Genomic DNA, 17,747 nt, shown 5'->3' with positions numbered 1-17,747 from the left:
AAAATATAAATACATCGTAAATTGTATACAGACATATGTGTTACACTGTACTACAATAGAAATAAACCGTATTTAAAGCCTTCTCATCAAAATCACTTTCATTAAAAAATATACAACGTCAGAAACAAAGTAGATGGCTCAAGACCCTAAACCTTCCTACACTTCCTGTAGTTGCAGGCTTCTATTCACTATAGGCTTTCATAAGGAATTAACGAAAACATATGTGTTGCACTGCTTTCCTCATGATTATCTTAACCTTATTTCTCAGCTGCAGAGTTGAAGGGATGAATTTTACAAGTTAAGTGGAGCAACGGCTGATTTTTTTTTTTGAAATTGCTTCTATCAGAATGCCTTTTTCACAGGTGCTATATCACATAGTAAATTTATAGTTTTATTTCCTTTTTTCCATCAAAGTTTCTATCCTGGTAAAGAATATTTACCGAAAAACAAGTATTATTATTCTTTGGAAGCCCAGCCTTTAGCTCTCATCTTGAGTGCTTTATCTAGATTCTGACTCAATAAAGATTAATATCTCTATGCTTCCAGTTAAAATGAAAAGTTTTCTCCTTTAACTAAATATTTCACTACTATCTCATTACAAAAAGATTTACTTTCCCTCCCCTCAACCACACATCTGGACAAAGGAATATGAAAGAAAAATCTGAAAATGGTCAATTAACTTTTTCCTTTCTGAATTTTCCTTTCCAAACTATGTGCTACCTAAATTAAGGAGCTTTAGTCTTCTCTCACCTCTACAATCAATAGAAAGAACTGTACCAGGGCAACGTAAACCTAAATTATGTGTATATTACACCTCAATGAAATTTTTCCTTTTCTTTGCATTTCTACTGCAAAAAAGCAATTATCTTATAATGTTCCTGCTGCACACAGTGGAATATTAATTTCTTTTAGGTTACTCCCTTAGTTTTATTGTCCATTTTCATTGTGCCATGACTCTGTATTTATGTCTCAACTGGTGGTGGCTCTTTTTCTGCCTCAGCATTTCTTCTCTTTATAACCTGATGTTTAAGATCATTGTAACACTTTGCCTTCCCTTCAATTAGATCCTTAAAAAACTTTGGTTTGACTTTTCTCAAATTTATCATCCACATTTACATCTTTTCTTCAGAATTCTATTAAGGGCATTCTGGGTTTTATCAGAGACAAAACTGTTGCCCAGCTGGGCTCTGTGGAGCAATACATGTATTTTTCCCATCCATTCTTCAGATAAATGAATAGAGCGTTATCAAAGTTCAGAACACACTTTCCTGTCATTTGTACTTCTCATGAATTCAGCTCAACATCACTAAACATCTCCTCTGTCTCTGTCTAGATCTCTATTTTTTCTATACTTCCTACAACATAGGCTTCTTTTATTCCCTTCAGAAAGACTGTGGTCACTGCTAATCACAGCAGTTAATGTCCCTCTGATTTTTTGTTTTTAGAATAACTGTCTAGAATCACTGCAGTTCTCTGAGATTTGATTTCAAATCTCATCTGAAAATATATTCTCCACCTTGTAATATTTCTCAATTTTTATTCAGAATAATCTGTACATTGTGTTATAAAAGCTTCTTGAATGCACTATAATTTGTGCAATTTTATGTAGAAGTAGCAGTTCTGAAGAAAACTGCTGAAATGGTTGAATTAAAAGGTATGAAATGGCACAAAACATTAAATTGTATGTATCTGATAAAAAACGTGTCTTTCACAGTTTTCTATGTCAGTTTTCAATACGCATAGTTGTTGCAATGGCCAGTGACTGTTACTTAAAGCCGTAGACCCCATATATCCTGTTTTATTTTTCAGATCCTAAACGTCTTTTTCAGTTTTACATTGCCAGACTGAAAAATCTAAAAGTAAACTTCTTTTTTCTTAGGTAATTAATTTCAAGTTACCTCTTAATTTCCTCTTTGACAACCTTAAATTGTTCTCTGCAATGGTATATTTTCAAATCCTTCTCATGACTCTTCTTCACATGCACTCTACTTCCATCAATATCTTTCCTGAATTATGGTTATTAGAGCTAGACAGAATATTCTCAGAGCAGTCAAATCAGTACCAAAACCAAAGAAAATATACTCTCTCTATTCCTACTGAACAGTCTCCAGTCTACACATTCAAGGTCTGCACTAGTGTTTTTCACTGTAGCACTGGGAATTCATGTTCAATTCATTACCTAGTAGGACTCTCATTTTTCTTCACAGTCCTTGCTTCTCAGGAGACTTCCTGTCAGCTGTTCCTGTATGAACATGAACTTGAGCAAGGTATTGGTGTTCATTATGATGTAATGATTTCCTCATTAAAAACACTGAGGTTTTAGTGGTCTATACTTTTCAATCAACCTCTGGTGGATGATTGAAAGTTTAGAATAGCCTTCAATGAATGGAAATATCCTCTTGCACTGGCTTGATTTTTTTTTACATTGTCACTAATTAAAAAAAAAAAAAGGATTGAAAGATTTTACATAAAAAACAAACAGCAAAAGGATTGTCATATATGTTCATAGTATATCCTAATGAAAAACATGCACGTGGTGTAAACCATTATCTTGAGGAAAAATAACGTTGTCATTCATGTGAGGGAGCAACTAAAAAATTAATTTCATGGTATGTGAGATTATGAACCACTGAAAATCATTAAATGCTACTTATATGCATCTTAAGCAATGAATTGACACATTTAGTCTACGCTGTGTAGACTATGTTACCAGTACTTAACTCCAGTCCATACACTGGACTGGCTTACACTAAATAAAACCAGCCATGGTGGTGATCACTTTCGGAAATTAATCGCCTACGTACATTTTAAGAGAAGCAATCACAATGGCACAAGGCCATTCAACGAAAATGAGTGGATGCCAGATACTATCAGGTTCTAGAACAATTTTATGAATCCCATAACCCTGTTCTGTCAACTTTTTTGGGAAACACACCTCCCCAAATCAAGAACAAAACTGTATCTTACTTATTCTCCTATTACGTACATTTATCTCTCAAACCATACCGAGCATTCTGCTTCTGCAATCCTATGCTCCCTATCTCCCATGAAGAGTGAAAAAATGTACTCTGGAAGATAAAATTGTTTAACACATCAGGACAGGAGCAAAGGAACGGGAAGCAAGGTAAAAGGATACCTTAGGAGACTGTAGGAGACTCAAATCCTCTCTATTCAAAATATGAAGAAAAGCAAAAATATTTCTCCAGTTTACTGGGTCTCTTGAAAACTTTTCATAAGAATATAACCAGGAAAACCTTTATATAGGCTTGGGAAAGAGAGAGAAGACTTAGGTAAAATTCCTTCATGAAATGGACAATTACAAACAGATGGAGAGGATTCAAAATTCAAGGTACGTTACACGGCTGACAGAAACACAAGGCATCTGTTTCCTGCCTTTTAGCAGCACCCATACAGAACAGCACGAACAGGTGTTACCATACAGTGTATTAGAATACTTACTTATAAAATATTTTAAAAAGGTATGCAACTACTTCATCTGTTGTAAATCCTTTCCTGTAACTTCAAAATACAAAACAATCTCACTGTTGAGGGGCCTAGCTTCTAGACTAAGACCAGTAAAATTTCAATTTACCACCATGAAAGTACTTAAAACCCTAGAGGTCTTGATTTTGCATTGAATTCAGATGGAAATAAGCACATGCTTAAAGTGGTTAGGTAAATTAGTTTCATAATTAATACCGGTAGCTACTAATAGTGAATAATTCATGGAGGACTCCAGTGAACAAACCTAGGAGCACTGATACACTTGCAACCTAAAATGGTTTCTATATAACAATCCATGAGAAAAACCGACTGACAGAGCTGAAATTGTAATCTCTTCTCTCTGTATGAATACTTTCCCCACAACTGTTCTCATTTTTTTTGTGAGATTTGATGGTAAATAAATATTATTTCTCAAACTCATATAACAGCTACTGTGACCCTAAATATTAATTGACAAACACTAGCTGTGCAATTTAAATGGCAACCACAGAGCCAGCGAACACCATGATGAGATCTGGATCTTGTAAGAAAGTCTTACAGAATAATCCTTTCAGATACAGGGAGATACTTCATCTAGGGGATTTCACATAACAGAACAAGTTTTAGAACCTGATCTAGCTCTACATGTAGTTTTAATTAAGTGGGTAGATCTCACTGAATTGAACGAGGCCATTCCTGTACTTGGATATCTATCCCCCTTTCCAGTCAAAATCCAAGAGAAAAATTATTTTTCTCTTACAGCATCTCAGATAGAAGGTAGATTTGACTTTTCAGTCCAAGTAGGAAAACAATATTCATATCTTTTTTAAAAAAAAATCTAAGATTAAGAATCTGTATTTTTTCAAGATTTTTCTAATGTCATAAAGACACTGCATAGGCAATTGTCTTTGCCTGAACTGAATCAAAACTAAAAATATTTTCAAGAAGGCATGAAGACTTTAAAAAATTGCAAAGCGTTAAAACTGACAATTTTTACACTGATGCTAAGAGTCTTCTTAGACTTAACATGTTACCTTTAAAGTTCCCTAGAGAAAGGATGGAAATATTCGGGAGGTGTTAAGAACAGAGCTGCCCTAAGTACACTGTGAAACAAACAGTAGGTACATGTAATGGTGGTTAAACAGTTAAATCTTTCCATCAAATATCACTCACAAGAACTTAGCAAAAAGAGGGGATAAAAGGAAATTTTATTATCTATTATATTATCTATTTTATTGTCAAGATCCCAAACGGTGTTTAACTCAGGAAAATTTGGAAAAAGAAACACAAATAACGTCAATTTTTCTGTCTCACAGTAAGATAAGATTCACCGCACAAGGAAAGATGACTAGAAAAATCATGGGAAAAATGAAGAAAAATAACCTACGTATCACATCAAATCCACAAATAAGATCAAATCTTTCAGTGTTTACTGTAATAAACAAAAAGTACTCTCTACTGTTGAACTATTCGAAATACATATTAACTATATTTATAACATTACAATAACACACCAATCCTTGTGATAGACAGGTTTTTCTTCTTTTAATGTACAAGTATACTTTCTGGGATTTCTACATGCTGCGATACTCTAAATAATACACGACATTGGTTGCAAGTATATTCTATGATCTCCACGCAGTACCCACAGTCTTTTCTTCACAATGTATTTATCTAGAATTTATCCAGTCTCCAGCTTAGTTCATTTTTACATGATTATAATACAGCTCTCATAGTTCTAGTTCTTGCCAACTGTTCTCTTTAATTTATGAATGAGATTCATTTCCTACATGCACTGTACTTCAACTACTGTTCATCAATAATTCAACGTGCCTATTGTAATTTTTCTTCAGAGATCAATAGAAACGTAAAAGGTATTTTGCTTTATTTTTATTTTGTAATGAAAGCATGATTTCATGATTTCATTTCACAGTATACTTCTATCATAGTAACTGACTTAAGAAAGTGCTAGGTTTTCAGTGCAGTAAACTATAAGAATAGCTATGATTTTTTTTTTTTTTTTGAGTACAAACATTTTAAAAGGGCAGTTACTTTCATGTTTGGCATTTGGCAATTCTTCATTTTATTTGCAAAATCAACTCCATTAACTGAGCAGAAAACTGAATTTGCAGTGTTTTATGTCAGTGATAATGCTGAATTAGTAGTTCACCAAAGGGAAAAAATCATATAGAGAGTTCCACATTTAATAATAGAAATTTTGAACAAAAGTATTTAACTTGTTTATCGTGATTCATTCAAGGTACAATTCTGGACTAGGAATTGAAAGAGGTGAACTCTAGTCTCATAAAATCACAGAATATTGTCTGTTCTCATTTCCTTCCTTCGTAAGTCTGAGATCCTTGTATGTTTTTCAATTTATTAGGCTCAGATAAAACCAAATCTCACTAATTTACAATGCATCTTTCCTTCTCAATACTGGCAATTCAGTGCCTTTGAAAATTACACTTAGGCTCTATATTTTGAACTTAAATACCACAAAATCATAGTTTGAAATACATTACAGGCTAATACTGTTTAGGCTTGGATCATAGTGGCTAGTTCAGGAAGGATGGTTTTCTTCCAAGAATATACATATATCTTGAGGGTGCCCTTTGAACTTTCAGTTATCTACTGGGCCTGCAAAGAGGTCTCTCTAGACATGCACGCAATATGAGAAGAGGAATATGACCTCAGAAGAAAAATCATGGCATTTACACCTAACCCAGTTTTGAGAAGACTTCAGTTTCATACTGGCACATAGTTTAGTTCAAAATTATTAGTCAAACCTCTACCGTCTTAGAGTGTACTTGCAAACTCTGGAAAGGTTAGGCAGTATTTTATCATCAGTTATCACAGCTTTATGCATTTCAGCGTGCATTTTCAATACTGCTCTATTTTTAATTAAAGTAGAATCAAAAATTTATTTATTGTAAGATATTTTTCAAAAAATCTTTATTGTGTTTTAACTGTTGTGCCTGAAGATTACAGCCCCTGCAAACCGAAAAAGACTACTCTTATTCAAAGCAGTTAGGGAAGGATAATCTATATACTTACAAAGGCGGGGGGAGGGGTGAGGAAGAGGGAAAAGCAATTTCTCCTTGTATTTTTAGAAATAGTTTCTTCCTAAATAGTTTGACAGAATTCTTTGATTGTCTGGCTGCACTGTGTGCCAAAGCTGGTTGGCTGTAAAAATGATTATGCATTGAGATTGGACATAGGTATTAAATAGGATATATTTACCTTTTATTATTTATTATTTTGTTTTTTTATTATGGACATACCTAAGACATTCCAGACTTAAGTATGCTCTGTAAGAGTGAAAAAGGGGCACTGTTGAGAAGAATAGAAACACATCTAATTTTTACTGGTTTCTTTTTGCATGTACTATAATGTGAGGTGATTACAGTAACATTATTTTACTACTATTTTTACATACAGAAATCCTATATGTAACCCTATACATGCCCCTAAGTAACAGTACTCCCTTACATAATTTTTGTATAAAAATTACTATTCATACTTAATTTTAGGTCTTCAGAATTTCAATTCTTCTAAAATATTTTATTAAATTTTATCATTCCCGTATTCCATATGTATGATTCTGTACATCATGAAAAAGATCTTTTTATGTTACTGGAAAAAAAGACATAGCTACATAATTTAGAAAAGATGATACTGAATGCTTTAAGTTTCCCTATGAACTTAATAAAAAACAGCTGAAACGCTCCAGAGTGTTCACAGATTTCCATATCTAACTGGGATATATGTAAAAGTGACTTGGGACAAAACAATATCTGACCGGACAACGGTTACAACAAAACTGAACAAGAAGTTCCAGAAACATCTTTTACTTGCTGCAGCAGAATTAAAACCCATTTGTAGTTTATAATTTCAAGATTATTTCTCAAATATTCTTTAAGAAACACACAAACATGACAAAAGTGTCACGTAAAAAATAACATATTTTTAAAATAACTTAATGGAAAAGCATAAATACTTAAAAATCCAGTTTAAAAACTAGTTACAAATTTGCAAGAATGCATCTGAAAATTTTCATTTAAATCTTCACATTACCCTTTCTGAAGGATCTGTTCACATTTAACTGGTTGGTTTACTCCCATTCTCGGAGATCCAGGTTTCCTGCTGAAGCAGCCTTGACACAGTCAACGCTGTAAACAGTACTCCGAAGATTCCTAATGAGATCTATCAAGAAATGCTGCTTTTCCTGTGGCATCACATTAGAAACACTGAAGAACTGATGCAAAAGATCCTATGGTACCTTTCAGCATAAGTGGCCATGGCATTAATAAGATAAACACTATTGTCTTAAACTGCAATATCATTTTCCTTTTTTATTCTATATATTAATTTTGTATTCTGTACACTTTGTCTGAACTTTTGCAAGAAGAACAGCACCTACCTACTGCACAAAACTAATAATCATTACTCTGCCAAATGCAATAAATACACTCTTATAAGCAGGCCACTCAGTGACAGAATTTAGTAGAGGGGGGGAATAAATCTTAGAAAAAAGTTTTCTTGAATTCTTTCAATAAATTCCTGTCTGACATTTTTCTACAAAACTATGGAAATACTAAATCCCTTTGCTTTTACACTAAGTATTAAGTCCAGCTGTGATTTCTACACACTGATTGCAAAATGTAACTACTGTACTTCTGAACAGACGGTCTCGACTCAGTGTCGATGGGAATCCTCGGAGAATACAAGCGTTGATTCTCACATGTGCAGTCACTTTGCAGACATTTTGCAAAAAAATGCACAAAATTGCTTTTGCAGAAACAAAATAAAGCAAGAAACCTACATTTCTACAATGAGTTTATAAAGACCAGAAAAAAGAACTTGAAATTCAGCATTCCTAATTCTTATAACTAGCCATGCAAACAGGCAGGCAAATATACACATTGAGATATATATATGAGACAGACATATACATACATGCATATATGCATAGATTCTTCAATAAAAATATATGTAAATATACAGGTACATATAATCTGAAAATCAACAGATACCAACCAATCCTTAGGTTGCATGAACTGTAAAGTCTGGCTCAAAATGAACATCTGGAACATTTAAATCTTAAATCCAGAGTTGATCTTCTAGCATTAGATTCCTTGGGGATTATAATGAAGGACTGACTGTGCAAACATCTGTCCTTGTCTGCTGAAGGATTTATTTCTTTATCTAAATTCAGGCAACACAACTGTGTTGTCCAAGTCCGTGACGTTAATGTTGACACTTGCTAGAACACTACACTTAACTTAGTCCAGCACCGTGAATTTGTTCTTAATATAAGATTACTCAGGATCATTATGATTACATATATAAGTTTATAGTTGGGTGTTAGTGAAATTGACATTGTTGAAGTGCTTCAATCTCCCTGAATCTATACATTGTCTCAATCTTTTACTTTTTCCTTCTTTTCTCCCTTACCTGTTCAAGAAAATTCCAGAATCTTAAGTAACAGAAGCATTGAAAGGAATCAATGAGAACATAACAGCATTCTTACTAGTGAAAAAATATTTTTTAAAATAGCATTTCCCTTGTAATATCTTAAAACTTCACTTCTAGCCAACATTTCTTATAACACTAAAAAAAAAAAAAAAGGGTGCTTTACAGTCATTTGATGTTTTTGAGCCATGGTTCTCTCTCTAAAATGTGCATGTACCCTGCAGTGACTGTGGAGGTTCTTTACCTCCTTAATTTCCACTTGGCAAGTAGCCCAAGCCTCTGCTTAAAATGTCCCACTTGGTAGCACTAGTATGGCACCTGAAGAGTAATTAGTTGTAAGAAAGGGAATTTGAATTGGTTGCTGAGAAGGAAAAAAATGTGCATGCCTAATACAGATTTTTTCTTGAGTACCTGCAACACTGTTTATTTTTGCTTAGAATGCATCACCCTTTAAATAGACCAGTGACTAAACAATCTTTTTTTTTTAACTTTCCAAAAAAAGATTAGTGAAAGAAAACTGGCTTGGTTTTGAGAGCATACTATTTCATTTTGAGTCAGTCTTTCATATTATAGCAGCAACTATCTTGATACAAATATTGCCTTTTTTGTCTTTTTTTTTTTTTCCTTAAAGCACTGTTTTGTGATAATTAGCCTTTTCTTTTTAGTTTTCACATTACTCTCCTATGGACTCCTAAGGTTTAGCCTTCTAGGAAAGAAAGTCATGAAGAAGTCTGAGAAAGAAGAATATTTTACTGAAATTACATATATAACTGCCTGTGAAGTTTATACTGTCCATGAAACTTTACATTATGATACTGTTCGTGAGATAGGGAGATCTCCTTTGGTTCCAATGACCTTGACAACTCCTTTTGAACAAAATTCATTAACTCTATATAGTTATGTAAAATGAGTAACACAAATGAAGTTTTCCTTTCTCTAGATATTAGCAGTTCCCCAGCCCTAAGAAACTGAAAAGTGCTGCTCCTGATACTGCTTCTGCCTTCTGTGCAATGAGGGAAATGGCAAGAACTTTGAGGAGGAGGGGATTTGATTTCTTTTTTAATGTCTGCCTCCTTCCAGCAAGTCCATCTGTTGTAGCACTATAATTCTGGAAGCAGGATGTGTGTGTGACCAACATGAGACACTTACTGCAAAAGTGTTTGTTGATTCAGCTCTATAAAGGGCAGGCCATTCACTATAGTATGAGTAGAAAAGAATTCCAGCTGGGGAGCTGCATGTAGATTAACACACACAGAGATAAAAAAGAATATATATATATATGTATATAAACAAGAAGGGGGAAAATCAGAAAGAAATAATAGTACGGGAAAGGAATAAATGGGAATGAAGACTAAAGTAAAGAAGGAAGCTGGTATTTTTGAGTACTTCACCTTATACTCTAGTATTAGTCTCTAGTTTCATAGATCTTGTTCTCTAGCTTTCTACCTGGACAGAGAAAAGTGGGACTAAACAAATATGGGACTGGTTGGAGAGACCTTTGGAAGAAAACTCTAGCTGCTTTGAGCGCTCAACTCTTGGCATATGGAGGCAGCTGGTTTCTCCAAAAAAGCAAAAGCAGCTGCTCCTCACATAAGAATGGGTGCTAGGTCACATGGACCGAGCAGATTCTCAGGAAAGCTATCAGAGTTTCAACCAACCACAACTTTTGTAAAACTTCCTTCCCTCATTTGAATGTGGGTAAAATGTCAGAGTGAAAATAACTTTTTTTCAGAAGGAGTAATGAATTGGGATGACGTAAATCAAGCCTTGCCTAATTATTATTTTTTGATAATAACTCGTTCAGAATCTCATACAGAAAATGCTGATATACAGTATTTCATAATTTTGATCACAACATGGTGAGACAAAAAAGAAACAACAAAAAATCTCATCATAATTCCACAGAATTAAAGCAGAAATTAAACTGAATATCATAAGACACCATAATAAAAAGTGCCTTACCTGTATGGTCTGTTTACTAGTTTGAAGTCTTTGATCAGCCAAATGTAGCTGAGCTGTTAGGTTTTCATTGGCTTCTTTAAATCCTTTTGCAGAAGATACTGCTGTCTTTTTCTCATTTTGTAGAACAGCTATTTGCTGCTGTAATGACTTAACTCTTTCCCGTAATAGAGTAGCAGAATAGCCTGGTTTCCGGACTACGACATTTTTCCTCCTTTCTCTGTTCACTAAACATAAAATGGCATATTTTTAAAACGATAGATCATCAGGAATAGGATTATTTTTAAATTTTATTTTGGCCCTTCAAAACACTGTTCCAGCCTCTAAAATATTTTCACAGAATACCACAGTTAATACTTCTCAGTAAGCAAACTAGTAAATTAATTCAATCAACCTATAAATGCTTGGTGTTATTCTTCTTCTAAGTGCCTACACTGCACACTCAACACAGACTGTAATGTGGCTCAAGTTTCTAGCTGGTGCATTACCAAAAATAAAGATTTCAGTGTCTTGTTAACAGATTTTTTTAAGGTCTAAACCAAAACATAAATAATTTTGTCCAGTGGCTTTGTTTGCAACAAAGGGCAAACAAGAATAAAAAGTACCGAAAAGTCTAATTTTAGTCAGTAAATTCAACAGGCAGGACTTAAAAATATATATACAGCTTAGAATATACCTTAATAGAGTGAAAATATGTTGTTTGCTATGAGTTTTTGAATAATAATTTCACTTTACAATAAAGAGCTAGATCTTTGAACATTTGTTCATACAAATTTTAAATTTTGACAGGCAAATCCTGCAACAGCAAATTCCTGCAACAGCAAATAACTGCCTTTGTGCAAAATCATGGCACAGGTGTTGGAAAAACAGGCAGGAACGCTTTGTCAATCTTTATCTTTGCCCAAAATACGTAATATTCCTACCTTTGTTTAGACCTGATGGCTGAGCTGCTATGATACAGTAGATCTTCTTCCTTTTGGAATGCAACTTTTCTAGGTCCTTATTTTGTGACTGGCCCTAATTAAAGAATGATAGAATGAAGCTTAGCTTTTCTATGATACACCAAACACAAAATGCTGCAGTTTCCCACTCTGAAGTATCAAAAATCACTTCCAGAAATACACAAAATTTTATTGATGTATAATTTGAAAACAGTTCCAACAGTCCATAACATCAGCCTGTGAAGAGTACAAATTTCTGCCTTTCCCATCAAATGTAAGAGAAACAAATGGCTATAGGTGCATCATAACCTTGGAAAATAACACTTACCAAAGAACTACAACCAAGACATAGCCGTTAATGTCTGCATTTCTTTTTAAATAAAGTATGAATTTCTCATTAGGCAAAAGATTATGTGCACTTTTTGAAGGGCTATAATATCCTATTTTTCAAGATATTTCAGTAAAAAACAGAATAGTAATTATTTCCAAAGGAGGAGGATCAGTTTACACACTAAGCCTTACCTGGAAGATGCATGAATGTCTGTTTTTGAACTGGCTTTAACAAAAATTAGCTGCATGCATTTTAAATTATCTGTCTCCATTTGAAAAATCTGCTCTTCCCAGAACCTATCAAATGTTCCACTGACAGAGGCAGAGGCTTAAGAACAATGCTGCCTGCAATCGGTAAAACGAAAATAGCCAGAGCATAGCCTACTCCAAAATGAAAGTAGTAGTTCCCTGGCTTTTAAATCCTAGTGTAGTTTGGAATGTTTCTGTTCTGGAATTCTCCACGGTTCAAGTAATTGTTAAAGTCTTCAGTTTCTAATTTCTATGCTGATAACATATTACGTATTTCTGGAAATATAACTAAAAGAGTTATCATGAATTTTAATGGCAATCACTTACCTATTAATTGCACTTTTGGAACAAGGTATTGACATTCTAAGGTAGTTTAGCCACGAATTCTGGGTTTGTAAAATCACCAAAGAATTTGAAAAACAGGGAAAGAGGAAATGCTACAAAAAAATGAAATGTTACCTGCGAGCTCTTCAAACTAAAACCAAAACAAAGGAAAAATAAATGAGGTCAAGCTCTTGAAGGTCTGTCTCCTTAGAGAAGGCTCTTAATCAATTACATTTTTTCCTGCATCATCAATACAAACACAGAAACCAGTACTAGTTCCCCATCAGTATGGCCAGAGGCCCCCACAAAAACTGAAGGCGGATGACTGATGCTGGTTACCAATCAGTGCCATTTTTGTTGAGATGATGATAATACATTACAGAGAATGGCATTATCTGATGATGATGAGCCAACGACCCACGACTGCAGTTAAGAGAAGATCTCCAATCTAGGCAACAGCTCTAAGGCATACATAAGTGGTAAGACAGACAGTGCCAATAACTCTGCTGATACTGCATAGTGGTATTAGCTTGATATGCTGCAAAACTAAGGAAGTCCTTGTGCAAATGAACCATCTCTTCTCCAACCTTAGATGTTGCTCAGGACTTTATAATAGATTGCACTTCAGGGGCTTCTCTGGCCTCTCTTTATATGAGAACACCGCTCCCCAATTAGAGCGTCCCCCTCAGGAGGGATTAGAGATTTTTGTTAATATCGGTGCTACTCACAGCACTGGTAAAGCCTGCTCCAACGCAGGGAACACCAAGAACTGTCAGTGCTAAATATTTCTACAGTGCCATCCTCCATACTCTTGCCATAAGCCATTTTTTCAAGCGTTTTTTTTTTTTTTGCAGCAGGTGACTTCTGCTGAAGTATATGTAGCTGCTTAGGGCTCTTGTGACACTTCCTTTGGACGCTGCAAGTCCTCCAGTCTGTTACATAATATACATGTATCAGCATATACCTGTATCTGTCTTTTCCAATACGATCAGAGATCAAATCCCCACATGGTGTAATGCAAGCAAACAGAAGAAGCACTGACAATGTAGGTACTAGCAGGCAAGAGAGACTGGAGTCTCTGAGATGCTCTGCCATTTATATCCTCAATGAGGAGCGGGAGGAGACAAAATGAGCAGCACATGGTATCAGTCTCACATATACATTGCACCTGCTCCTACAGTCTGTTTTATATCAACAGATGGCTGCAGAACCTTCCTTTTTTCAGCTATCCAGAAGAAGACATCTTTAGACAGGAAACACATAAAAAGTATTTTACAAGACCAGAGAGCTTGTATTTACTTTTAAATTTTGGAGAATGACTAAAAAAATACAATGTGTTTTTCAAGCTTTTCATTATATCACAGTATATATCTTATTGCTGTTTGAAAACTAGTTGCAAATTCTGTTAATCAATGTTTCAGTATTCTGCTTTTCAATCTGAGAAATATTAATATGTTCCTATGTTCTAAATTCCATGATGTAAAGTGATTTATTTGGGCAAACAGCAGGGGAGGTGTATTAGACACTGTTCACAGGTCCAAAAGTGACTCATCTGTTATAGATTGTATGGAGCTTCTCAAGACCTGGGAAAAAAACAGCTGGCCCTGTTCTGCAAGAAGATAGCATATAGATACTAGGAATGAGTCAAGGGGTTCAACTCCCAGACAACATACGCAGATGGTGTCACTGCACAAAAGAAGCTAACAGCAAGCACACTTTTCTCTAGACAGAACCTCTTGGACAGAACTGGAGCCGAAAGCACCTTTCCAAGCTGGGAACCATTCTCTGCTCACACCAAATGAACTGAAAAGTGTTGATGCTTGATTCATGAGTGCAGGATTTTGCTGGAGGCAAGGAGGGGATGTTGCTGTTCTTCTGTTATGAGCTAGGTCACCCTGTTCCTTTTGCCTTATCTGATTGAAAGAGAGTTTAATGCGGTGGCTGTGGCATTCTTTTTTTGGACTGTGAGACAGCAGGACTAGTTTACAGCAGCTTTACATTTTTTAATTACCTTTTGCACTCCTGGTACTCCCTCCAAACACTTCTGTAGCCAAATTGATCAGGAAATTCTAAATGAAAATTAAACTCTACCCAATGAGTATTTGGAAGCACGAGATTTTCTTTTCAGATGAAAATAAGAGTCAAATTCAGTGAGAGGGTAATAGCAGTCATAATATTAACTATTAAACTTCACTCCTGTGCACAACAGAACAAAACAAGTTGCAACATACCTTTTTATCATACAGCTGGCTTTTGCCTTTTAAATGAGCCATGTTGCAAGGCATTTGATTTACTTGTATTTGCTTTTTTTCCTGCTGTTTACCTCTGTCTGCCAGTGGATCAATGTTTTCCATTGTTTCCATAATCACTGTTCCCAAACATTCAGAAGTTGGTATTTCAGAGTCACTAAAACAGCACGTTTGGGAAAACAAAACAAAACAAAGCTAAAAGTCAGTGATCATAGTTAAAATTTTCAAATAGACACTAAGTGAGCAGGCAGAAAATACCACAAGCAAGCACAACAAAGGGAACTCTTTTAAGAGAGAAACTAATATAAAATCCGAACGGTATTCAACTGACTCATTCAATAGGTAATTACAAATATGGTAAAAGAGGAAATCTCATACTCTCTTATCAAATTCTACTCTGTCGAATGGAGTTAGGGTATGCACTGCTTGGAGTGCTAAGATGTTACCTACCTCTCAAAGGATAAAGCTTTTGTTACAGTCTACCAGAAGTGACATATTTGAAAAACTACTCGATAGTACTTCTATAGTCTATGAATTGCTCTCAAATATATACCAAGTTTCCTCTTTACTTCACTTTGACCTGTGATAACAAATCAAGAAATGCACAGTATTTCACTGAACAACATTTTGTTTCAATTGAACATTATTTGTGGTGTTGAGTGGGACAAACTTTGAAATCACACTTTAGTGAAATCTCTGTCTAGCCAGTCTTTGGAGCTAGCTTCTGAAAGCTTGATATTCCTTCTATTGAAATTGCTTGCCATCCAGAGGAATTGGTCCTGAAACATATATTCTGCTTTAAATTCTTCCTTACATTTGCTATCTGGTGATACAGTCAATGTGTTCTTAACTTGCAGATTTTCTCTGCCTTGCGCCCAGATTATCATTTTTTTCCTGATATTTAATGAAGTCTCTGAAAACAGAGGCCTTGGACATACCATGTCTGTACCAGCAATGGTTATTCATCATCATCATTATTGCAGCAAGATTTGTGAAGAAGGTGAGAATCAATTTGAGGAATCCCTTAATTTTGATTTGTTACTTTTTAAACCGAAACATTTTAAAAGGCACAACTGAGTTCAGTAATGTTGCACTATCATAAAAATCAGTGGTTTAGACATGAAGGCTACTTAACCAAAGAAATGGCCTCAAACTGAAGAGGAGATCTTACACAGGAACATGCTTATGCTTTCCAAAAGCTGTCGTGGTACACTGGTATGTCTTACCGACTTGGGAAGCACAGAAAGAAATACAATGTTTTGAAAGTCCTACAGTAGCATAGAGAGATTTCTAACTATGTGTATGTTTCTCTCATCTGAATGCTTTCAAGGAATTTTCTTGTATCTAGAAAATGAGAAGCTTGAACCAAGGAATCCAGAGCCAGCTACCGGTGATGAAGAAGAGTATTTACGAATAAGGAGAAGAGGAAATTAAATGAAAATATTTCCCTAATTTGCTGAGAATGACACCTTTAAATACCACCTACACCTATGACTCACTCTTTTATCAGAAGAACTTCCTAACCTGATAACAGCTCAGCTATTGAAAATAATGTCTATGGCTAGCCACAACAGTTGAAGCCATGCAATTACTTTTCCAATCATTTTGAACTCAACTTGAAATGACAGTTTATTTGTTTAAAATTTATTTTTAAAAAGCAAAATATAGCAAATTAAACAAAAAGTTCACTAACTGAAACAAAAAACTAACTATAAAATTAGATCTGCAGTATTAAATAAAAAAGAAAAGCGAACAAAGTTGATGCTACGAATAGCAATTGATAAACTACTTCATACTTCAAGTTGTTTTCTCTCTCAAAATACTTTGCACATGGGCCACATATTCTTAGCCTCCTCTTTTGTGTGGGGAGAAGCAGTGAAACTAAGTGATCTGCTCCATATGACAGAAAAGCCAATGTGAAACCTGCAAAGAAGATGCAGTTTTCTTTAGTTTTTGTCAGCTTCTCTATTCTACACAGAGATATAGACTTGAGAAATTGCTTTTCATGTCTCTTAGGACAAAGTATTGAAATATAAGTTGTGATACCCATCCACCTAGTGTCTTACTACTACCTCCTCAAGCATGTGGACGCACAGAAGCAGAAGCAAAAAATCTAAACATTTATGAATCTTGCCAGTGCTATTTTCTGAGGGCCTTGTGACTCATGATTGGAACTTTATGCAGTAACAATTACCTTTAAAGAACTAATTTTTAACCATCATTCAATTAAAGTTAGTACAATGACTGTGCATAAAACATACATGAAATAATTAGTGTGGATGGTTCTTAATTTAAAGGATGTTAAACAGCTTGTAGACATCTGCTAGCAAGCTGAAATGGGTCATTCAAAATTTATCTAACTAAATTAAGGGGAAAAAATGTTTCTCCTCCCGGGTCGGCATGTCACAAGATAACTAAACCGACTTAGTAGGCTTGCCTGGGAATCCTTAGCTGTCAGTGGTGAATATGCAAAGGGCCAGCAAATTAAATCAACCTGCCAAACTGTCAATTTCAAGCCTCATGACTGCATGAAAATAGCATCACTGGAAGAAATCAAGCATTGCCTTCTTTTGGGTTTCCTGGCACCTATTCAAATACTCATGCAGTTGTGGCTAATTTTGCATGCAAATTTCAGTCAATAAGCTCAGAACAAGACCTCCCAAGATATTTCAAAGGATCTGACAGTATTTTTTTTGAATACCAAATCAACAGTAGTTGAAATTCAATCTCCATTTGCTAG

General features: G+C 34.9%; 1 protein-coding gene across 10 annotated transcripts in view; it reads right to left on the bottom strand.

Annotated features, from left to right (window-relative positions):
* The window catches only part of CNTLN (centlein), a 199,158-nt gene that overhangs the window by 46,547 nt on the left and 134,864 nt on the right, over window positions 1-17,747 (bottom strand). For all 10 annotated transcript variants that reach the window (XM_068928901.1, XM_068928897.1, XM_068928896.1 and 7 more), the window contains 3 exons: window positions 14,990-15,164; window positions 11,838-11,931; window positions 10,918-11,141 (listed from right to left, as the gene is read on the bottom strand). In XM_068928901.1, coding sequence (XP_068785002.1) covers window positions 10,918-11,141; window positions 11,838-11,931; window positions 14,990-15,164 — 493 coding nt within the window. The remainder of the gene's footprint in view (window positions 1-10,917; window positions 11,142-11,837; window positions 11,932-14,989; window positions 15,165-17,747) is intronic.

Source organism: Struthio camelus, chromosome Z (genome assembly GCF_040807025.1).
Source record: "Struthio camelus isolate bStrCam1 chromosome Z, bStrCam1.hap1, whole genome shotgun sequence".
NCBI classification, from domain to species: Eukaryota; Metazoa; Chordata; class Aves; order Struthioniformes; family Struthionidae; genus Struthio; species Struthio camelus.
This window is presented reverse-complemented; position numbering and strand designations above follow the sequence as displayed.